We start from the raw sequence: 25,890 nt of genomic DNA on the forward strand, positions 1-25,890 counted from the left end.
ATGTCTTTTGTAAGTAATTCATGTCTCTAGATACAGAAACTTCACAATCATCTGTATAAAAACCACAAGATGTCAGATTCACCTTAGTGGTAATTTGCAAACTTCTAGATGTGGTAAATAGTGTACACCCTAAAAAAAATTATTTCTTTCATAGCTATTTTATGATAACAACTCCTTAAGAATAAATGTAGGTAATAATGCTTACTTACAAGATATCTTATATTCACGTTTATTAATCATGCATAGTGGTTACTTATAAAATGTCTTATGCAGACTTCTTTAAATGAATTCTATTATTCTTTCCACTGATCATGCCATAATTTGAAACAGTGTCTGATGTCTGATTTCCCACAATTTTACTTTCCTAACTCAAAGGCTCTGGCTCTTTTCCATTTTAGCAGCCAGAGAAACTTAAGAAGCATTTGCAGACATTTGTAGCCACATAAAAAATTAATCAACATTTTTTTCTCAACTAAGGAAGCTCTAAAAATTGTGCTTTTAATAAGCAAAATTTCTAGCTAAAAAGTTAAGCAACTGAACTTAGTTTATAGGTTAGCTCAAAATGGAATTTGGAAGAAGTTACATTCATACAGCCAGGCCACAAAGATCATGCATTCTTCCACTCAAGATGGCTGGTGAGAAATGTAGTTTTATTTCTCCAAGTAAAATAAAGGATAATGAAAAGTGATCAATTCCCATACGCACTTGGTGTTTTCACAACAGATTTAAAAGTCAACTGGTTAGAATTTCATTGTAACGCAAAAACCAGTTATTTTTCATATTTAACACTGTCACACCTAACTGCACGCAGCAGGAGTACTGTTACATACTGGAAGTCGTCACACAGACTAGGTGCATGAATGGGTGCACAAACTAAGTAAATTCCCTACCACAAGCAGCAGACTTAAGGGCTAATCTGTGATTTGCTAATGAACCGCACATTAAGCTTATTATGAAGAAGTTGTTGTTTAGTTGCTAAGTTGTGTCTGACTCTTTCACAACCCCATGGACTGTATGTAGCCTGCCAAGCTCCTCTGTTCTTGGGATCTCCCAGGCAAGAATATGGGAGTGGGTTGCAATTTCCTCCTCCAGGGGATTTTCCCAACCCAGGGGTCAAAAACTACACCTCCTATATTGGAGGTGGATTCTTTACTGCTGAGTTACCAGAGAAGCCCGTTACTAAGATAAAAAAAGAATAAAAACATCCTTTAATAATTAAGAAAAATCACATTAGATGATTCATCAGGAGATGAAGACGTCCCTTTGAGAAGTAGTTGAAAAAAATCACTATAGCAATGAATATATTCCATATATACAATCTGTAAATCAAATCAAATTAAAATGCTAATTTCATATTAATTTTCTACTTTTTTCAAAGCTGAGCAAATTTTAAGTTCTACCAACTTTATTTAGACCAACATTTACAAGAGAGATCCTCAGAAAAACAAATCTATTCCTTTTTTTTCTAATATGATTTCTAGAGAAAATAGTAAGGAAGAAAGTATCAAATAGTATACAAGTTGTTCCTAGACTTGGATTGCGGTTTTCACAATTAATAAAAGAGCCCACCAAGTAGCCCTTATAATGTATCAAAAAAGAACCCCACATCAAGGCACTTCACTATGAAATTTAAGAACACCAGAGATAAAAAGGGGGAAGGGGGGAAAGAAACTGGTAACATATTAAGAGTTAGGAATTGGAATGGCATTAGACTTCCCAACAGAAATAAGAAAAAGGAACTCTACGAATGATTTCCAACTCAGAATTCTGTTCCCATCTATCAGTCAAAGGTGGCGAGAATAAAAACATTTTCAAAGTTATAAGAGCTCCAAAAATGTACATCCTATACACTCTTTATCAGAAAACTACTGGTTTTGATGTGGAGTTTGCTACCTCAAATCAAAGAGTAAGCCAAGAAATCAAAATACACAGCCTCTAAGAAACTGGGGATCAAACACTGGAAGGAAGCAAAGGAAATCCCCAGGATGACAATTAAGAGAAGTCTCAAGATCATGGTATTATTAAGCATGCCTGAAAAAGGCCTAGTTCAGACCAGAGAACTCAAGAGTTCTAAATGAAAATGTTTCCAATAAAAAACAAAAGTCATAAGTAATCTGGGATGTTTCCCAGTAAGGGAATTAGTTATTCCAGGGAAAAATAAAAGCGTAAAAAAGGAACTAAATCATACAATGGTTCTGTTGTGAACCTTAACCAGTCAAAAGAGAATTTCTTCATTGGGGTTGGAATAAACTCTGGTGTTTGAAATAGATTCTAAACCAAGAGTTGGATTAAGTCTATTAGTTGGATTTCCCAACTTGAGTGATCATTGTTTTGTTCCCCCTGTTCATTTACTTTTTGTTTTTTAATAAGGAAACTGGTTGATGGCATGGCTGAAATTGTCTTTACTAAGCCCAAAGCTTCCTCGGGCTTCCTAGGTGGCACTAGTTGTAAAGAACCTGCCTGCCAATGCAGGAAACATAAGAGACACAGGTTTGATCCCTGGGTTGGGAAGATCCCCTGCAAAGAGAATGGCAACCCACTCCAGTATTCTTGCCTGGAGAATCTCACGGCCAGAGGAGCCTGGTGGGCTTTGGTCCGTGGGGTGGCAGAATCAGATATGACTGACATGACAGCAGAAAGCTTCCTCATGTGCTTAGTTAACTGGCTCAAACTGCAATATGTTTAGTATCTTGAGAACTAATTTAAGGTGTTTTTTTTTTGTCTTTTCCATACTTTTGTTTAGGAAAAACATTAACTCTATTTTAACAGCTACTCCATAAACCTAATAGAGGCAGTGATCAAATCACTTTTGTATATTGCCTTATCAGAAACTAGAATGTGCCTTGCATGTAGAAGCTACACAACAAATACCAATGAATTGAAACATTCTACTAAACCCATTCCCTCGAGTTTTACTCTTTTCTTTTTCACTTGGGTTTTCTCATGTCTTCTTTTTTCTGTGATCAAGTTTTAGATTTACTAGTGGTTCTGACATTTAGTCTTCCTGATGACAATCAAAATAAAATGACTTGCCATTATCTTCAAAATAATTTGCATTTTAATTGGGAAAAAATATTCCTTCTTACAAATAGGAAAAAAGTGGCATTAGAAGCAATGCAAGGATCTCCCCACAACCCCTCCTCCCCAATTAAGGGTAATCTCTAGTACCCTCTTCTGTGCTTGGGACAGCAACAGGGTTTTTTCCTGCCCTTCGTATTTCCATGTATTTTTCCTCTAAAATTCGTTTCCACATATTCTATTAGTGGACTTCCCTGGTGGTAATGGAGGCTACCAATCCAGGGGACATAGATTCAATCCTTGGTCCAGGAAGATTCCACATGCCATAGAGCAGCTGGGCCCAAGCACCACAACTACTGAGCCCACATGCCACAACCAGAGAACGTCCAAGCATACTGATGAGGACCCAGTGCAGCCAAAAATAAATAAAAATTTTTTTAAGCCTGTTATGATATTAGTTACCAAAAAAGGAGGATGCAAGGGAAGCAGGAAGTACAATCTATTTTACATATCTCAAAACTGCCATCTGAACTCTTTGGAAATGATTCCTATTAATGCTGCATTTATGGTTAAATTCTAATGGAGAAAACTATATAACATATTGTTAACTAAACAACCCTGCTTAAAAGTGACAATGACAAGCTATGATAACATGATACATACAGGGAATGTGCAAAGAAATTAGGGTGCTAGAAGAGATTTATCAAACTTCTCCATGATATATATTATTTTTATAAAACAATGAAAAAACAATGCTCTCAAATTACTTTAGCAATAAACATTAAAATACCAAGAATAAATTTTATCTACACATACAAAAAAATTTGAAAATCATGATATACTTGTCAAAACAAACAAAAAAATAAAGCATTTCCCAAGGTCTGATTCAAAACATAAAAGCAAAGGGGGAACAAAATATTTGAAAAATCAGGAGGGGGAAAAAAAAAAAACACAAAAACCAAAGCCAAGAACCACCTTAAAAGCTAATGTACAAAGCTTATTTTAATAAAAATTAGAGCATACCATGCATTTGCTGGCTTGGGGCTTTTTGAAGGAGCACTTAAAGCTGTTTCCATGTTATTCATTCCTGAATTATTATCTTTGGTAGTCATTGCAATCATTTTTCGTTGCTTCTGAGAAAGTTTAACTCCATGAGAAATCATTTTTCTAGAAATTAAATTAAACCAATCAGTTTTACTGCTTCTGAGAAAGTTTAATTCCATAAAAACTACTTTTGCTAGAAATTCCTGCTTAAGAATACAAGTAATTATATTGCTTTGTGTTTATTTGTTGACATTTTACTATTACTAGATCAACATGACCACAAGTTTCAACAGTGACCATATATATGTGTGTGTGTGTGTGTGTGTGTGTGTGTGTATATATATATAATCAGTTTATACTACCAAGGATAAAGTAATAGCTACAATGAGCCCTTGTAATAGTGTGCATCACACTTGTATCAGAAATAGCCTATACTGATTATTTTAGAGGCCAATTCCTGGCATATAATATTGTATTCCACAAGAGCTAGACTATCAACCCAACTCAATCTTTAGCACATACTTAAGAAATAATGTTATGGAGGCTAAATTACCTATTTAGAAAAGAGCTTAGAACTAACTTTAACATCAAATGCAGAAAAATAACAGGAAAGATCCAGTAGGTCTTTCTAATTCTTTAGGGCAAAACTATAATACAACATGTTCTTTCCTTTTTATGATTTTGTAACCAACCCCAAATTTGTCTTTGGTGTAGTTCCACACTTTTGTCTGCTTTCTTCAATTTGCATGATGGTTCTGAGATCCATGACAGGAGGGCTGACAGGACTAAAAGACATATAAAAGTTACTTTACAACCCATTCGTTACTTTATACCCAAATATTACTGAAACTGTAAATTATATATAACATCATTAATGAGAGGACAATTTAGGTCCATTTTGTCAGCTGTGGTCAACTTCAAAAAGGATAAATGAAAGCTACTTTTATATATACATACATAAGTAATAATTAAAATGTATCTAAAGTCAAATGTTAAGTGATACATTTTAATAAAGCAGTCTAACATTAATGATTAGAAGATGCTTCCAAGTGTTCCCACAAGTATGTTTACTTAGGCAAAAAAATTTGTAACTACTTTCTGACTATCTTTAGATCATGAACCATCATAAACCAGGACATCATAATCTTTATTCCAACTGTGCAATAGAGCATATTTCAAAATATTTACACAAATGTTCCAGATGATAGTATAACTAGTAAGGCAACTAACAGTTTTAAGCCTATAATAAACCATACTAGGTAATAAAGATGAAGAACAACCTCAATAAAGCATTTTGAAAGAATACTGTATTTTAATTATATTTACTCCTTCAGTTTTAAAAACTAGATTTTCTAAATAAAAAAAATTATGGATATAGGTAAGTTAAAACTACAGTATAACATTAAATGAGTATCTTCTGACAGTAACTGTGAATAACAACACATTTTATGAGATCTTAAATACCCTTTAATGTGCTAAAGAAAAGATAAAGTAAGCCTATAAAAGACAAAATGGTCTTCCTGAGTGGGTGTTTTTACTAATATACACTATTCATTAGAAAAAAAATGGTGGTATCAAGGCACTGTGTGCATATATGTGTTTGCTACAGAGGATTTACTAGTATTCATTAATGACACCACAAAGGCAACTATATTTTGTCTGGAAAAAGAGCCTATTTTAGCTGCTTAGTAATTTGTATGCACTTTAGCTGGTAATTTGTATGCAGTTAGATAAGTTTCTCTATATTAGAAATTTATATTAATATTTTTAAATGTGCTCCATTAAAATTTTCATTTGACTAAAAATGAATGATATTTTGCTGACAAGTACAGTACAGAACAAAATAAAAATCCTACCTGAAAGAGCCAGAAACCCAACTGGAAGAGCTTGTAGTATCAATTCTGCTACTGGGAATGGGCTGTGGAGCAGTTATTTTAAGTACTGGTGATTTTTCCCATGGTTTTAAATCTTCCCTAAAATATGCAGGAGGTGTACCATTAACATATGATTTAATTTTCCCCTGGAGGTAAAAAAAAAAAAAAAATTTTTAATTGAGTAATAGCAGGCACCCCTAGCATAGCAGTTTACACACAGTTGGTACTCAGTAAATACTGGTTAAACTATATTAAAGAATAAAATTTTATGACAATAATCGTCTAGCACTTTTAATTCACTTCTTCTATAGGTTAGTCTCTTGATCAGTTTCAAATCCTCAGTGGCTATGACCTAATTACTGGAAGCTTTGGGAATAATTTTTAGGGAAATAAATCTGCATATGAAATCCCTATTTACATGAGCATTAAAGAAAAATGTTAATAAATATAAGTGGTTCAAATAAGATATGAAGCAGTAACCAAAATTAATGTCCATGATTTGAAGATGAAAAAAAATTAAAGTTTTGTATAAATGTCACACAATTTACTCTGAATATACTTAAAGGACTCTGAATAAAATGAAAGCCAAACAATATTGTCACTTCAAAAGGGATGCTAAAACTATTGCTATTAAAAGAGGTCAAGGAAGTTATTGAAATAGTTATTTCCATTGCCAGGATAGATTCTTCTACTACTGCTAGAAAGGCACTTCAACCTTCATTTAAACCTCAACTGTCTTCCAGACCAACCTTAGTGTAATATGAATTGCCCCCAAACTTCTACTCTACATAAAAAAATTTAATAAAAATTTGTTTTGTATCAATGCTTGAGGCCTAAAAGACTCTTAATAAAGGGTACATTTTCTGAGGTCTCACAAATTTCTAGATATTCTAATATGTTTTGTGAATGCACAGAGGTTAGAAAAAAATATCTGGTAAGTTAGATGTTTTAATTCCCTACAGATTAACAACTATGGAGTAAAATGTTAAGAGATGTCTAAAATATGGCCTCCCAGAGTTGGCCAGACTAGGAGTTCAGCAGCGTGGTGTCAATTATGCTAGACTGGAAGAGCTCTAATCCTAGGGCTTCCCTGTGTCTCAGCTGGTAAAGAATCCGCCTGCACTGCGGGAGACCTGGGTTCAAGGCCTGGGTTGAGAAAATCTCCTGGAGAAGGGAAAGGCTACCCACTCCAGTATTCTGGCCTGGAGAATTCCATGGACTCTGTAGTCCATGGGGTCGCAAAGAGTCGGACACAACTGAGTGACTTTATTTCAGATTGCATTGTTCTTAAATACCATGGAGAAAAGATACTAAACAGATTTTGCAATTCAGCTCATTTTCAAAATCACTTTCCCTAGTTTTTACTACTACTGCTACTACTACTCAGTCGCTTCAGTCGTGTCCGACTCTGTGCGACCCCACAGATGGCAGCCCACCAGGCTCCCCCGTCCCTGGGATTCTCCAGGCAAGAACACTGGAGTGGGTTGCCATTTCCTTCTCCAGTTTTCCTTTAAAATTGGAGGAAGTTACAGTTCAGTACACACAGGCAAAGTCGTATCCGACTCTTTGTGACCCCATGGACTGTAGCCCACCAGGCTCCTCTGTCCATGGAATTCTCTAGGCAAGAATACTGGAGTAGGTTGTCATTGCCTTCTCCATCCTTAGTTTTTAGCTGGTGTTAACTGACATTCCACAAAATAAATTTTAAGTAATCTAGCCATGAATATAGGTGGTGCTACTGGCAAGGAATCTGCAGGAGACACAAGAGACATGGGTTCAATTCCTGCATCAGGAAGATGTCTGGAGTAGGAAATGACAACCCACTCCAGTATTCTTACCTGGAAAATTCCATGAACAAAGGAGCCTGGTGGGCTACAGTCTATGGGGTTGCAAAGAGTCAGACACGACTGAGCAACTACACATACACGTATATTTCAACTGCCTATACAGTATTGTTATACTTTACATCAATATTATATTTAATGTAGAAAGATTAGAAATATAACATCATAAAGAGCTCAACACTGTCATTAAGAGGAAAACATTAGGCAAATTTGAGAAAATTAATACTACAGGTATTATGTCACTAATTTTATATCTATATATATAATAAACCCGTTAGGAGTGTTTTAGAGTAAAACACTTGTAAAAAAAGCCCAGTAAAAAAAGCTAGGTTCTTAGTAGCTCAGCTGGTAAAGAATCTGCCAGCAATGCAGGAGACCCCAGTTCAATTCCTGGGTCAGGAAGATCTCCTGGAGAAGGGATAGGTTACCCACTCCAGTATTCTTGGGCTTCCCTGGTGGCTCAGCTGGTAAAGAATCTGCCTGCAATGTGGGAGATCTGGGTTCAATCCCTGGGTTGGAAGATCCTCTGGAGAAGGGAACAGTTACCCACTCCAGTATTCTGGCCTGCAGAATTCCATGGACTGTATAGCCCATGGAGTTGCAGAGTCGGACACAACTGAGCGACTTTCACTTTAGAGCAAAGACAATGAAAGACTAAACTGTCTCTAGATTAGAACTTGAACAAAACAGTGCATTAAAAAACAAAGACACACCTCAGACTTATCTGAATGAAATCCTGTTGTGAAGTCAGGAGACTGCAAATCTCTAGGACTACCCACTCCTGCATAGCTTCCTTCAGAGTCCGATGTCAACAGTTCTGGAAGAGACTCCACAGAATTGGTCTTACCAGACTTTAACAATCCTAAAAGGTAAAAAGTTTTTAAACATGTAAACACATATACATTAAACATACATGAATTACATTTAAAGAACCAAGTAATTTAATGAAGTAAAAAAACTGAAATGGAGGTTTAAAAACAAGTGTTATTCATTTCAATTACATATCAATTATAAGGAAGATTGTTATTTGGTATCTAATTTAAGAAGTGACTCAGAATATTTTCCCCCATAAAGATAAAAAAGGAAGACAAAAATAAGTAAACTCTATTCTTTTTATAAGAAAGAGTATATTTACTAGTGGAATGTTCCCAAAAGTCAAATATAAATTAATCTAATAAATAATGTCTTCTAACTTTAAGGATCAACACAAATATTAAGCGTTCACACAACTATCCTTGATGAAATTAGCCTCAAACTCAAAATTTCTTCAAGAATAGTTTTTTTTTTTTGGCCATTAAATCTAACCTTTCAATCATTATTTGCTTTGGCCACAGAAAGAGTAGTATAGCAGGAAGAATACCAAAGGGAAATCAAGAAAAAAAATTCTACTTCTGTCTGTTACTACCTGAAATCACATAAAAGTTTTCTGATCTTGCTTCAAGTTTAAAGGAAGGGGCATAAATTAGTTCATTACTAATGTCTCTTCCAACTCTGAAATGCTATGACTCTAACACATGTGCTAACAATACCATCGTTTAAAGCAAACCAAATGTCTGCTTTTTCCATGAACCTTTAGGTATTTGGAAAATCACTAGTTCCATGACTGTCTATCCATTTAAATATGTTCCCATCAATGTACCTATGCTTCCTCCTAAGGATGTGAGGTAATTCATGTAACACAGAGAATGAAAAATCACAGAATTTTAAATTTGAAAAGGTCCTAAAATAGGAATCAAGATATGTAGTAAATAAGAAATACCTTTATATTAGCTATCTTTTAAAATATCTTTTATATTACCTAAAACAATTATTCTTCGCATTACTTATTAAACGTCAAATACCTCATTTGTACTTAAGTTGTCTGTATAAAGCTGACTGACTATGAAAGAAAATACTGTGGATAGAAATTGCACCAGTTTGTCTTACTGCTATAGATACACCTACTATTCCTTGCAGCCATATTGTGGTGTCATTATTTGTTTACACTTCAAATTTTTATCTAAAGAAACTTAAAATTTAGGTAGCTTAATTTAGATCTAATCAGATGAATCTAGAATATAGGGTAGTCTATACCACCATTGGTCTCAACTTCTGAAAACAGAACAAAACGCTGTGAGGGGGTGCTACTCTAGTTTAAAAACACTAAAAAACATTAATAAGCAAAGGCAAGGTCAATCTTAGTAAGACATTAGATTTTCTTTCACATTTAAACAAAAAAGGCTATAAAAACATTTTTGGACAAGTAGGGAAAATTGAGTGTAGACTGTAACACTAGATAGTATTATTAATTAATGTCTTCCAAAGTCTGACCCTCTCCAACCTATCTCCTATCTGCAGAGATCTGATATGGCTGAGCCAAGCTGAACTGTATGCATAAGATATGTGCAATCTTTCTAGGCTTGAAACACTGCCCTATTCTCTTACCATGTCAACCTGCCTCTTCTTAACTAACCTCTCGTTACTCTGCAAGAGCCAGCTCAGCTATCACTTTCCTCTAACAGATGTGTCCTCTAACAGATCTTCTCAGACTGCTCTGCATGCCTCTCTTGTGTTCACAGAGCAGATATCAGAGTACTTAACCACAATACACACCATTTTCTGTGGCCTCCCTGAGACAAGGATTATCTGTTTCTGTAGACCCAGCAGATGGCATGCAATAGTATTCAACACATGTTAAATGAATTAGATACGGAATAGGGTCTTGAAAGATTAGATCAGAAAATACACCCTCAAATAGGTTCCACTCACCTGTAGATGGCGGACTCTGAATAATATCTGAAAGATTATAACCTCCAGAACTATCTGACCGTTTACGTGGCTTCTTTTTCGCTTTTGTTTTCGTCTTCTTGACCATACTTTCCCTAGGAAGGAAGCAAACATAAAAGTCATTTTTAAAAAGTTAAGTTAGAGGTAAAACAGAACAATGAAATTTTGAGCAATGGAATACAGCATTTTCATCAAACAGAAAACACAGAAGAATACACATGCTCTGGAGTCCCATTTATCTATGTGGCCCAGAGTTCCACTAAACTTCAATGTGATCCTATCACACTGTAACTCTAGTATTTCCGTGAAAGTTAGAAACAAGCTGGTATATATGAAAATACTTTGAGAAGTAAAATACTGTATATGTTCACATACAAACTATTATAATCTATGATCTGGAACTAGAAATATTTGGTGATAATAAGTCAGATATTTATAAATATCAAGTATCCCAACAGCTACCATCAAACTCCAGAAAAGAGGTTAAAAAAAATTCTTGGAACCAAGAAGAACTTTTCAGAGAGCAACATAGTTGATTACTATACACTTACAGATATATACACTCGTATGTAGTAAATTACTTGAACATCCCAAAATTTTAACAGGTCATTTACCAAGTAAGGGGAAAGTAATTCTATAACCAGCTGATACACTAGCCTGAAACACAGACTGGAAATTCTAAACCTGACTTGTCAAACAGTCAACAGGGAGATTATGTAGAAGCTGGGATGTTTTATTGGAGGACTCCCAAATGCCAGGCACTATAGGTCATGCCTCTTGAACTGGTAGGGTTCTCTATACTAAGGGATCTAGAGGAATGGCTGATGAATCCCCTTGGTTCACCCTCCCCAGAAGGCACACCTTTTCTCTTCTATCAAGGGAGGAGAGGCACTTACTTGGTTCAGGAATAGATCAATGCTTTTTGAATAATACTCAAACAATGCTCTTTTTGAAATCCAACCACGTACACTGCTCTTCATAAACACAGTGCCTCTACTTCTTAAGCCTGTCAAGAATTCTGTTTCAGTCTTTTCAGTTCTAAGTCATTATTGCTCAACAACCACTTTCCAACTTCCAAAACATTAACATCTCCTGACTGCCATTTACTCCTTTCCTGTTCTCTCTACTCTAGCACAATATGCCCTTTTCATTTCTTTACTATGCTCTCTACAGGGTTTGGAAAGGTACTGAAGATAATTGCACTTATTCAAACCAACATATTAAACTGGAAGGCTATATTCCTTTTATGCTTATGCTTAATTTTGTTATATCTGCAAATATTAATTATGCATTCATATCAAGGCTAAGAATGAACATAATACCTATTTTCTATGTTAATTTTGTAAAAATTAAAAAAATTTTCTTTCAGTGTCAATACAAAACTGCCAACAGTGTCCAAGATTGGAAATGGGGGAAGGAGAAAAGAAACAGAAAAAAAAATCCAAATCTAAAGCTTACGAGTAATTCTGTTCCATATTTACTTCTTCTTTCAAAAAGATATCTCCATCTTCTACATCCAAATAGCTAATATCTGGTCCATCTTGATATGGTGTAATGACTCTTCTCTCCATTGCTGGAATCTATAAGAAAAAAGATGTTACTTTTTTCTTATAAATTCTACAAAATGTGTAGAGGAATGACATCACCTACCTTTCTCTCACCCCTTCAATCTACAACCAGTAAAACAGAGCTCAAGAAAGGTGCTTCTGTCCAACACACTAGGACACCAGAGATTTCCGCACATCTGTACATCTAAAGGTGTAGGTTGGAACACACAGAGGAAGGAGGCAGAACCCCTAAGAGTGGAGTCTGTGCCTGTGATCCTGGGCCTCTAACCACGGCAGTTGAGTCCACAGCTTCAGGGAACCGAGAAGCAGCAGGCAAGGTGGTACACACATCTCTAGCCTCCTGAAAGGAGTGGTGGTGCTCACAACCACAGGTTACTGGGTAGCAGCGGCAGCGGGCCCCGGAAGCCAGCCCTCAACCCCCACCTCCCACCGTGGTGGAGCCCAGAAACCTTATACGACAGCAGACACGGTGGAGACGCCTGTGAAACTGTGCCTCCTGCCACTCTCATGCTCCTCCTCCCCCTGTGCAGAGGAGACCGTCACAAAGAATCCCAGACACTGGGGAGGGGCCCGACATCCCAATGATGACAGCAGCTCTGGCTGAAGGAAGGCAGTAAGGATCAGGGAGGCACAGAAGGAACAGTGATGGCACTGAGGGACCCTTCTCACAGAGCCAGTGGGAGCTGCAAAGTGCCAACTAGAAAATGTAATCGGACGCAACTCAGGGAAGAAACCAAAACCTAGTGTTACAATGCCACCTACTGGAAAACAAAAGTAAGGACTCTAACTTCAACCTATCGTTAACTTCAAATGCACCTGCAGAGGAATAATTCATTAAGCACTATATACAACCACAATAAAACAATATCACAAAAAAGAAAATAATTCTCCAGAAACCAAACTGAATCACAGAGTGTTTCAATATAACTGAAAGATAATTCAAAATAGCTAACTCAAAGAGCTACAAGAAAAGTCAGAAAGGTGGTTTAATGAGCTCAGGAATAAAATTAATGAACAGAAGAAATACTTTACCAAAAAGATAAACTCTAAAAAGAGAACCAAACAAACACTGGAACTGAAGAATCCAACAAATGACATAAAGAATGCATTAGAAAGAAATAGAAGTAGAGTTAATATATGGAAGAAAGAATTAGCAAGCTCAAAGACAGAAATCTTGAAATGATACAAGTATAAGAAATAGGAGGAACAAAATATTAAAAAATGAGGAAATTCCTCAAGACCTATCTCTTTTAGAAGGACGACACTAAGGTAATCAGTAACCCAAAAGGAGAAGAGAGGGAGAAGGCAGCAGAGCGCTTAATTAAAGAAATAACAGCTGAGAAAGTCCCAAATCTGGGGAAGGAGCTGGATAAACAAGCACGTGAAATTAAGAGAACACCGAATTACCTCATACAAAGTGACCTTCTCCACGACAGCTAATAGATGATGAAGTTGTTAAGAGTGAATAGCAAAGTTTTTTAAAGGCAGGCAGTGTAAAAAGGATGGTGGCCTATGAAGGAACCTCCACTAGGCTATCAACAGATGTCTCAGCAGAAACTCTACAGGCGAGGAGGGAGTGAAATGACAGTCTCAAAATACTAAAAGATCAATAACTGTGAGCCAAGAATATTCTATCTGGGAAAGATATCATTTAAATATGACAGAGAGATAAGGTTTTCTCCAATGAACACGCTGAGGGAGTTCATCAACATTAGACCTGCATAACAAGACATGTTGAAAGCAGAACTTTAATAGAGACAGAAGTAAATAAAACTTTGAGCAAGATGATAAATAGAACCAGGAAACTGTAGAGCATAAAGGTTAAATGGAGAAAAAAAGAAAAAAACTATAAGCCATTGCTGTTTGGTAGCAAACTCAACATAAAAAGGGATAATTTGTGAAAGCAAAAACAAAAAAGAGGATGAGAAAAACTGAACAGGTAAGCAAGGTAACATACTATCAGCAGAAAAAAGACTTTTTCTATGAGACGTTTTTTACAAAGCTCAGGACAACCACAAAACTTTACGTTACAGAGCAGAGGTGAAACATAAAAACAGAAAACACTGAGAAAAAGACAAAAGAAACCTCCACACCAGAATGACAATAACACAAGGAAAAAGAAACAACAGAGACGCCAAGCAACCAAAAAGCAAAACACACAATTTCAGGACTAAGGCCTCATCTATCAATAATCACCCTAAATGTAATGAGTTTAGGGTGTCTTCATGAATCAGAGGACAGAGACTAGGTGAATGCACCAAAAAATAAGACTCAACTATATGTTACCTCCAGCAGACACACCTCAGCTGTAAGGACAAACACAAGCTCGAAGTGAAGAGATGGAATATTATACTCCAAGCAAATGGCAGCAAAAAGGAAGCAGGTATAGCCACCCTCATACCAGACAAAACAGACTTCACGTGGAAAAATGCAACAGACAAAAAATGGTCAGTATACAGTTATAAAGAGGACAACTCATCAAGAAGACATTGAAGGTACTAATGTATGTGTACCTAACCTAAGAACTACAAAATATACAAAACAACTATTAACCAACCCAAAGGGAGAGAAATGACAGCAACAAATAATTGTAGGGAGTATTTACCACCCACTTACATCAAGAGATGGTCTCCCCTGTGGCTCAGCTGGTAAAGAATCTGCCTGCAATGTGGGAGACCTAGGTTCAATCCCGGGGTTGGGAAGATCTCCTGGAGAAAGGAAAGGCTACCCACTCCAGTTATTCTGGCCTGGAGAATTTCATGGACGGTATAGTCCATGGGGTCACAAAGAGCCAGACACATCTGAGCAATTTTCACATACACATCAACAGATAGATCAATCTAGAAGGAAAGTCTACAAGGAAACAGTGGCCTTAACTGAAGCATCAGACCCAATGTATTTGACAGATCAGATTTGAACAGAACATTCCATCCAAATGTAGCAGAATATACATTCTTTTCAAATGCGCATGAAACTTAATCAAGTATAAGCTGCATGTTGGGACACAAAAGTCTGAACAGATTTAAGAAACCCAAAATCCTATCAAATATCTTTTCTGATTACAATGGTATAAGAAATTAGAAATCAAGAACAAGAACAATAGAAAAATTACAAATATGTAAAAAACAACATGCTGCAGAACAATTGGGTTCCTGAAGAAATCAAAGGAGAAACAAAGTTCTACCTGAAGACAAATGGAAATATGATATAGCAAAATCTATAAACAGCAAAAGCAGTACTAAGGGTTTGTAGCAATAAAGGCTTACCTCAAGAAACAAGAAAAACTTACACTGAGGTACTAGAAAACGAACAAATGAAGACCTTCTAGAAAGAAGGAAATATAAATATAAGAAAGGACAATAGAAAAGATAAAGTAAGAGTTGATTCTTTGAAAAGATAACAAAATTGACAAATCATTAGCTAGACAAAGGAAAAAGAGAAGGCCTGATAAATAAAAGAAAAAATGATACCAAGAAATGTAAAATATAAGAGAATACAAAAATTGGAAAAGCAAGAAGAAATGGACAAATTCTTAGAATCATAAAACATTCCAAGACTGAATCACGAAGAGACAGAAAATCTGAATTGATAAATCATGAGTACAGAGATTAAGACAGTAATCCAAAAGCACCTATAAAACATAGATCCAGGACCAGACTGCTTCACAGGTGAATTCTACAAAATATTCAAAGATTTAATACCTATCCTAAAACTCTTTCAATGAACTGAAATGGAGGGAATGCTTCCTAACTCCTTTTATAAGGCCAATATCACCCTGATACCAAAACCAGACAAAGACAACAAAGAGAAAGAAAATCACATGCCCTTATCTCTGCTGAACAGACACAAAAATCCTCAACAAAATATTAGCAACCTGAATTGAATTATACATCAAAAGAATTATACAGCATGATCAAGTAGGATTTATACCAGGGATATAAGAATGGTTAACATCCTCAAATCAATCAATGTGATAAACCACATTAACAAAATAATGCATAAAAATCATGAGATCTTCTCAAAAGATGCAGAAAAAGCATTTGACAAAATTCAACACCCATTTAGGATAAAAATTCTCAATAAAGTGGGTATAATATAAGAAAAATCCACAACTAACATACATAATGGCAAAGTATTAAAAGCTATCCTCTAACATCAGGAATAAGACAAGGATGCTGACTCTCACCACTCTTATTCAACACAGTATTAGAAGTGCTAGCCAGAGCAATTAGGCAAGAAAAAATAAGACATCCAAATTGGAAAGAAAGAAGTAAAACTGGCACTATTTGCAGATGACATGATTTTACACATACATAAATACTCTACACATTCCACCAAAAATCTGTTCGAAATAACAAATGAATACAGCAAAGCAAAGGATGCAAAATCAACATACTAAAATCTGTTGCATTTCTATACACTAAGAATAAGCTATCAGAAAAAGAAATTAAGAAAACAATCACATTTACAATCACAACAAAAAGAATAAAACACCTAAGAAAAGATTTAAACAGGAAGGTGAAAGATCTGTATGTTGAAAACTCTAAGACACTGTCAGAAGAAATTCAAGAAAGTACAAATAAATGGAAAGATATTCCAGTCTCATGAAATGGAAAAATTACCATATTACCTAAAGCAGTCCAACTCAATAAAATCCCTATCAAAATCTCAAGAATATTTTTCACAAAAAATTCTAAAATTTATATGGAACCAAAATAGATGCTGAATAGTCAAAGCAACACTGATTAAAAAGAACAAAGCTGGAGGTATCATGCACCCTGATTTCAAACTATATTACAAACCCATAGTAATCAAAACCACATGGTATTGGCAGAAAAAAGATAAATAAACACTTGCATATATGGACTATTAATTTACAACAAAGGAACAAATATACAATGGAGAAAGGACAATCTCCAATAAATAGTGCTAGGAAAACTGGACAGCCACATGCAAAACAAACTAGACCACTATCACACCACAGACAAAAATTAATTCACAGTGGATTAAAGCCTTTAAGACCTGAAACAATAAGAGTCCTAAAAAAGAAAACACAGGTGGCATGCACTGTCATATGAGTCTCCCAGTATCTTTTTAGATATGTTTTCTCAGTCAAGGAAAACAAAAACATAAACAAAGTGGATTACATCAAACTAGTTTCTACAGAGCAAAGGAAACCATCAATAAAATGAAAAGACAACCTACCAAATGGGAAGAGATTATTTGCAGATGATATATCAAAAAACAACTCATATATATGAATTCAATGATATATTTAACAACAAAAAAACTATCTGATTAAAAAATAAACAGGAGTTGAATACATATTTTTCCAAAGAAGACATATAGATGGCCAACAAGCATATGGAAAGATGTTCAGCATCATTAATTATTAGGGAAATGCAAATCAAGACCACACTGAGATTTCACTGTATACCTATCAGAAAGCTAGGGTCAAAATGACAACACAATATCATATACTGGCAAGGATGTGGAGAAAAGGGAACCCTCACACACTGTTAATGAGACTCTAAATTGGTATAGTCACTAGAGAAGAAGGATGGAGATTCCTAAAAAAATTAAGAACAGATGACCATAACTGGACATGAACAACAAACTGGTTCCAAATAGGAAAAGGAGTACGTCAAGGCTGTATATTGTTACCCTGCTTATTTAACTTATATGCAGAGTACATCATGAGAAATACTGGGCTGGAAGAAGCATAAGCTGGAATCAAGATTGCGGGAGAAATATCAATAACCTCAGATATGCAGATGACACCACCCTTATGGCAGAAAGTGAAGAGGAACTAAAGAGCCTCTTGATGAAAGTGAAAGAGGAGAGTGAAAAAGTTGGCTTAAAGCTCAACATTCAGAAAACTAAGATCATGGTAACCAGTCCCATCACTTCATGGCAGATGGATGGGGAAACAATGGAAACAGTAGCTGACTTTATTTTTCTGGGCTCCAAAAACACTGCAGATGATGACTGCAGCCATGAAATTAAAAGATGCTTACTCCTTGGAAGGAAAGTTATGACCAACCTAGACAGCATATTCAAAAGCAGAGACATTACTTTGCCAACAAAGGTCTGTCTAGTCAAGGCTATGGTTTTTCCAGTGGTCATGTATGGAATCGAGAGTTGGACTATAAAGAAAGCTGAGCACTGAAGAATTGATGCTTTTGAACTGTGGTGTTGGAGAAGACTCTTGAGAGTCCCTTGGACTGCAAGGAGATCCAACCAGTCCATCCTAAAGATCAGTCCTGGGTGTTCACTGGAAGGACTGATGCTGAAGCTGAAACTCCAATACTTTGGCTACCTGATGTGAAGAGCTGACTCATTTGGAAAGACCCTGATGCTGGGAAAGATTGAGGGTAGGAGGAAAAGGGGACGACAGAGGATGAGATGGCTGGATGGCATCACCAACTTGATGGACATGGGTTTGGGTGGACTCCAGGAGTTGATGATGGACAGAGAGGCCTGGTGTGCTGTGGTTCATGGGGTTGCAGAGAGTTGGACCTGACTGAGTGACTGAACTGAAGTGAACTGAATTGAACCATATTATAGCCAGGTACTCCACTTCTGGGTATTCATCCAAAGAATACAAAAACACTTATTAGTAAAGATATACGCTCTCCTATATTCACTGCAGCATTATTTACAATAGCCAAGATATAGAAGCAATGCATGTACCCATCAAGGGATGAATAGATAAAGGGCCTGTGTTATATGCATTTGCATATATAAATACATACATACACACACATACAATGGAATACTACTCAACCATGAAAAAAGATGAACTCTTGCCATCTGCAACAACACAGATAGACTCTGAGGGTATTATGCTAAGTGAAGTAAGTCAGATGGAGATAGACAAATATTGTATGATTTCACTCATAGATGGAATATGAAACACTAATAAACAAACAAAAACAAAACAAATGAACAAACTAAACCCCAAAATTCCCTTTGTACAGAGAACAGAACAGTGATTATGAGAGGGAAAAGCAGGTGGTGAAACAGGTAAAAGGGATCAACCATATGCTGACAGACAGAAATTAAATTTTTGGTTGGAAGCAACCTGTAGGGTATACAGAAACAGAAATATAATGCTGTACACAGGAAAGTTATACAGTTTTATAAATCAACATCACCTCAATAAAAATAAATAAAACCATTTAAAGCCCATGTTTTTATAATTTCTGGATCTTTGCTATATAAAAAATAGCAAAAGACTCTGAAGCTTTCCATAAAATCCATTTATAAAGGAATTTAAATAGAAATTAATTTTATCATTGAACATCTTTAATTTTGATTATCATGTTTACCTGTACAGTGGGTACCTAAGTCTTATGTCCTAATTTTTAAAAGATCATAATGAATCAGAATTCATTAGGAATTTGTTCTACTGAGAAGTTGGGCCAAATATACTGCTTTACTTGATACTGTAACTGAAAAAAAAACATAAACCTTACCATTTTCCGGTAAAACACAGAAAGGTCCTTCAAAACACCATCACTTAAAACATCAAGAGATCTAAAAATAAATTATAAAATTCTATCTTAAGACTCAAGTAATTTAATACCTGCTAAGATTTTCAAATATATAGAGATATTTTATATTGTTGAATAAGTAACATTTATTTCTTTTAATATGTCAGCAGCAACAAACTCTTTTGGGAAGTATGTGTGATTATATATTTCAAATATACAGCAAACATATTAGACAAACACACTGAATAAAACTCAAGCAACTCTTACAAATAATAGAAAAATATTTTCTATCATAATAAAGTATAAATTTTCAACTTTCATTTTCTACAAATTAAAATCCTAAAAGAGTAATAATATAATAATATATAATTATATATTACAATCATATGTAATATATAATTAATTATAGTTAGTATAATTAATTAATTATAATCCTACAAAAGAGTATTATATTGCTAGAACAATGGCCTATCAGGTAGCTGAATTCTCTCTAGAATTATCACTGTTCCTAATCATCTAAATGACCTTGAGCAACTCACTTTATCTCTTTTAAGATCTTTATGTATGAAATGACATTTGGACTAGTTCAACTGAATTCAAAGAGATTGCAAGGAATTTTACTGATACTTTGAGGCATCAGTAAAATTTTAAATTAGTTTTCATTCTAAAGTATACTTTAAACATTTTTACAACTAATATGAAAACATGGAGAAGGAAATGGCAAACCCACTCCAGTATTCCTAACTAGAGAATCCATGGACAGAGGAGCCTGGTGGGCTGCAGTCCACGGGATCGCAGAGTCAGACATGACTTAGCAACTAAACAACAATATGGAACAAGCATATCCAAATCTGTACCATTCCAGTTTTTTTAGCATTTGAAGATAATTAACTTGTGATGCTACGTCAATTTGGATGCAGCTCTCCTTTCTTAACATCTATTTGCATATTTATTTACACTTCTGAAAAACACATATTTGACTAGAAATGTTTACATTTATACAAACAAATCTTTATTTTAATGAAACTCATGCAAGTCTACTTATGTAAAACTATTCAACACAGCACATGTGCCACCCTTAATACTTCAGCTGGCAAACTGGATACAACGTAGTAGCTGAAAACAGTGCGACACATCGTTTTCCAGCATCCTATTTTAGATATGGTGTTCATTTCACACTGTGGTTGATCGTTATCTCACATATTACACGAGCTTAATTTGGCGATGATGAGAAAAAATTGCTATGATTAGAATTACTAATGTCAGCAAAAATAAATGAATTTATTCTGAAACCTTTGTTCTGCCACTAAAATACCAGAGGCATTTTAAATGACATTGTCTAACATACTATTAATTTGTATTTAGAAAGCATTTTTCACCAAGTAACAAAGATTAAACAGCCATAAGAATTTCTTCTAAATAGAACCCTAAATGTCAATTATTAAGAATCTCTTAATGATTTATCTTTATAAAATTGTAGAAAACTTTTGTTTCAAACATGTTTTGAAATTAGTTTTATTAAAAATCATCCTGACTTTGAAAAGTTACTTATCAAACAACTGTTACTACTTCTAATTATATAAATCAAGGTTTTTCTTGATTATTTGCAAAAGAAGTTTCATGGGTTTTTTAATACTCATATGAGGAAATAAAAAATCTACTTTATAAGGTTTTCATGAAAATTATGAGAATCCATACAACACCTCTAGAATGCTGCCTGGCACATGGTAGTATTATTATCACTAATATTATATAACCACTATTATATTACTATTACTAGTTATTATTAATAACTATTATTATGGCAATAAGTGTTGCCTATTATTACAATTAAAATACAGAATTATATTGGAGACTGACTTTAAAAATGCAACTGACACCAAAAACTCTAATGTGAAATTTCTGTATTCACCAAAAATTTCTGTATTCATCTTCTCATCACTGACTTTATAGTGAATAAACGTAATAAAATCTTGACCTTACACTAAAAAATCAATCTGTAAATTTATTTCATTAAAAAATTCTACTGCTAAAATAGTTGAAAACAATGGGATTAAAAATTCTAAAATGTTCATGACTCCTAAATCATTAGCATCTATCAAATTCTTTTCATCCAGGTAAACATCAATAATGTGAAATATTAGCTTATAACACAAGATATAATATTTAACTTATTTTTTCATGTAACATGTCATTTTTCATAATAAATATTCCATTACCATCAAAACTTGAACACATGTACCACCTCGCAATTAACCAGACCAACTAAATTTTTCAGGCCATCTGCTGCACATTAAGTTTGACCAAAGAATCAATATGTATTATAGGGAACATCTTAAAAGAAAATAAATACAAAGAGAAAACGGAAATCAACCAGTAACAAATTATATGCATAAATATATGTGAAGTAATTAAATGCTGACTTAATTAGTATTACTGATAGTTTCCAAAAGCCAGGTAACAACTACATAATTACAAATTAGCCTAAACAAGCAGAGAGCTATGAATATATATACAAATATACTTGTGATAATATTGTCCCATAACCTTCCAACCAGAATGTAAGCTCCTATAACACTGAGGGCAAGGATACTGCCCATTTGTTCACTGTAGTACTGTAGCACTGGCTGGCATATATTATGCATCCAAATACTGATGAAATGATTAAATCTCACATTTTCACTTTTTCTACAAAGTTAGGATTTATTGTTATTTAGTTTCAAATTACTAACGTATTTACTATTATATATAAATAAGTGCTTTTGCGACAGTCTATATATAATACTCAACCTACCTTGCTTCAAGTAAAGCTGCCATATTCAGTCCAATAAACTGTAAACAAGAGAGTTTCAATTGTTCAGCATTATACATTGCTGCAAATTCCAGTAGCATAGCAGCATTCTTAAGGGTAACTACAAAGGAAGAAAAGATCCATAAAACAAGATGAAAGGCATTTTAACTATAGCAAATGAAATAATACTTATTTCTTAACTTGTCAGGTTTGAACATTTAGAAGAAGGAAAACTGAAAGTACTGTCCTGCCAAAAAAATGTTATACCAGGGCAAATATAGAATTTATTTTCCAACCTGATATGCCAAAGTAATTTTAAATGGTTCGTTGTGAGGAAAAATAAACACACAAAATTTTAAGCAAAAGAAAACAGAAAAGGTGCATTACAGTGTCATCTGAAAGCAAACACATAAGAGTCAACAATCCTCCACCTAAATTTTTTGGAATATTTTTAACTTTCACTGATAAACAACAATCCTTTTCAATTACATATCACAGAATATTTATTTCCTCTTCTATAAAACTAAAATGATATACTTATGACTAAGAGAAAGTGAAGGAATCATTCTATAAAATATATTTATGTTAAATCAACTATCAGACTTTACGTGAGTATATTTACATATATAAACACATACTATATATTTAGAAAATAAGTACACTTAAATATTACTATATTATCATTCATGCCAGTGCACAATCAGGCATACTGCACAAAAGATGCTAGATTTTGTTATAATTCTTGTAACTGCATATATGAAGTGTGTTTTACTGGAGACTGTCCAAGAAGATTCTGCTTACCTAATATCGGCTTCTGAAATCCCCTTTTCTTATTTACTCTGAGCCCCAGACAACAGAGAAACACAACTATTTTCTACACGTGGCTTCCTTCATTTCCTTTCTCTTTCTCTCTTGTAACTCAATCAAAAGTTATATGCAGACAATAATGATCTTTGCCTCACTCTGGACTGACCCAAATCCTCAACTAAAGATGAACCCAAAGTCTCCCATTTCACAGAAATAAAAATGAATCATATAAAAACTTTATAAAGAGTTGTTCAGCTGGTTTCAAGGACTGCCCAATAAACAGACACCAAAGTTCTGTTGAATCCTTCTCTTGCTAGATTCTAAGATGATCAAGAAATTCATTAATAGGAGCAATTGTGCAGCAGGAGCCAAGAAAAAATATCCAAAGGACGCCAGGCAAGTCGACTGAACAACTGAAAATACCCTCAATTTGTATATTTTATGCCTACTGAATGTTGTGTCCTTTAATACAGAGCTGGTCCTCCATACCAGCAAGTTCCACACACAGAGGACCAGCTGTATTCACTGTATTAATACTATACTATTTTACATGAGGGACCTGAGCATCCACAGATTTTGATATCTGCAGAGGCTCCTAGAGTCAATCCCTTGTGACACTGAGGGACAATTTATTTCCTTTTTCTGGCTTTTAAGATCATAGCTGTTGCTCTCTTTTTGATAACCAAGAAGAAGATACTCCACAGAGCTCAAGTGAGTAAATAAGATACCTGAGCTAAGATAAACTATTAGCAAGTACAAATCAGAAAAATCTAACAGGAAATCTTTTCACACTTCCTTAAGAGGCAAAGAAGGAGAACAAGGATAAGATTAGAAAGCCAAGAAACTTTTGTATCAGGCTAAGGAAATTTAACCATTATCTCAGAGGAAGCAATTAAAAACACATGAACAGGAGAAGACACTAACCACATCCTATAGGAAGATTAAAGAAAGAGAAGTCAGAAGGGAGAAAGAGGACTTCAAAGACTACTGTGACACTACACAGAAGGGACGAGTAACAGTGACTCCAACTAGCATAGTGACAGTGAGAATAAAAAGGTGGGGGAATGTGATTAACATAGTTAAGAGACTGATCAGTTTTGACAGCTGCAATTTGGATGTAAGGCACAAAATAATAAAAAAATAACTTTGGCTTTCAAAATTCAGTGTTAGGATGACAGTCCTGCAAATAACTGAAATAATAAGCAGAGAGAGAATTAAGTGCTTCAGAAAAAGAGATACTTTTGATCAAATACATTGATGGGATAGTTACATAAAAATTCCAACAAATACAATTCTCTGGCCGTCCATGGGCTTGGATTCTGTACTTGCACAGCCAAGGACGCAAGTTCATCCCTGATGGGGAAATAAGATCCCATAAGCTGCACAACGTGGCCCCCCCCCCCCAAAAAAAAAAAAATTCCAGCAAATAACAGGGTAGTTAAGTATAGACTTACAGACCAGGGCAAGTGCAAAGAATTTCCACTTTCAAACTCTCATCCTTCAGATTGCAAAATAATTTCATGCCATCTTTATTATTCAAGTTTTATGATATTTCAAAAAAATTAACATATTTCAATTATAAGACTTACATGTATTCACATATTAACATCTCTGAAATAAGGATATGCTTACAAATGATGACAAGAAATAATTTTAACTGTCTTGACATTTTTCATGATATAAAAACAGGCATTTTACTTAAACTGCATCATAAAGTCAATAAAATACCATAAATCCTGAATCAACCTGTGAAAACACTATGATTCTAATTCAAAATTACTCACGTTTTTCAGTTAATGCTACTTCACAAATTTCTTTCAATCGAGATATGAGAAGCTGATCAGCCACCACAAGAACACTACAAACAAAATCCACATTTTGAGATTCTGGAAAAAAAAAAAAAAGTGTCACTCATACTATTCTGTAAACATTATACCTAGGGGAAAAGTCCAAGTAATTAAGATACTACAAAACACTTCAAAAGAGAGTTAAGATGATTAGTTTCTAAATGTTGAAATTGTAAGTATGATAAACAGTAATAACATCAAAATATTTCTATCTCATAGGTAGAAAACTTAAAAAAAACGAAAAACAAAACACCAAAATGCTCTGGTTTACATTACGATCATAAAATGGGCAACTTGAGTAGATCTCTTTTCGTCCTAAAGGGCTAGAATGCCTGCCTTATTTAAAATCTCCAGTTACTGTTACACAAACTAATAGGGGGGAAAGTCAATTCTCATCATCAAAGATAATATACAGGTATATGTTAAAACATACACACACATACAGTGAGGGACGGCAGAGGTGAATAAAGCTCTTAGGTTTATTTAAAACGGATCTGGTCATCTAAGAGTACTTGTAAACTATAGAGAAGTTCCTTAATTTAACATAACCTTGGTCCAGTAGACTATTAATGACCTTAAGCAATGCCCCCGAGTCACTGCCAGAATAGCAATATAAATAGGAAAAAAAAAAACAAAAAAACCACCACCATAGGAAGAAAAAAATGGTTAAAAAGAAAAAAAGTAGAAAGAACATTAAATGAGAGGTGAAGTCACTGTAAATGGCAGACTAAGGACTACATCAAAAATTCTTCTACCAAAGCAATGAGAATTATTACAAAAAAAGGATCAAAAATCAACTCTTTCAGAATTCTAGAAATCAGCTGAAGGCTCACAA

At 34.6% G+C, this 25,890-nt stretch overlaps 1 protein-coding gene across 2 annotated transcripts in view; it reads right to left on the reverse strand.

The window, feature by feature from the left end:
- The window catches only part of IBTK (inhibitor of Bruton tyrosine kinase), a 100,248-nt gene that overhangs the window by 18,095 nt on the left and 56,263 nt on the right, over positions 1 to 25,890 (reverse strand). For both annotated transcript variants that reach the window (XM_018052915.1, XM_018052914.1), the window contains exons 17-25: positions 24,993 to 25,094; positions 22,405 to 22,522; positions 19,593 to 19,653; positions 12,005 to 12,126; positions 10,529 to 10,641; positions 8,494 to 8,642; positions 5,919 to 6,082; positions 4,755 to 4,847; positions 4,042 to 4,185 (exon numbers count right to left, since the gene is read on the reverse strand). In XM_018052915.1, the coding sequence (XP_017908404.1) occupies positions 4,042 to 4,185; positions 4,755 to 4,847; positions 5,919 to 6,082; positions 8,494 to 8,642; positions 10,529 to 10,641; positions 12,005 to 12,126; positions 19,593 to 19,653; positions 22,405 to 22,522; positions 24,993 to 25,094 (1,066 nt within the window). The remainder of the gene's footprint in view (positions 1 to 4,041; positions 4,186 to 4,754; positions 4,848 to 5,918; positions 6,083 to 8,493; positions 8,643 to 10,528; positions 10,642 to 12,004; positions 12,127 to 19,592; positions 19,654 to 22,404; positions 22,523 to 24,992; positions 25,095 to 25,890) is intronic.

The sequence above is a fragment of the Capra hircus genome, chromosome 9 (genome assembly GCF_001704415.2).
Source record: "Capra hircus breed San Clemente chromosome 9, ASM170441v1, whole genome shotgun sequence".
In the NCBI taxonomy this organism is placed as follows: domain Eukaryota; kingdom Metazoa; phylum Chordata; class Mammalia; order Artiodactyla; family Bovidae; genus Capra; species Capra hircus.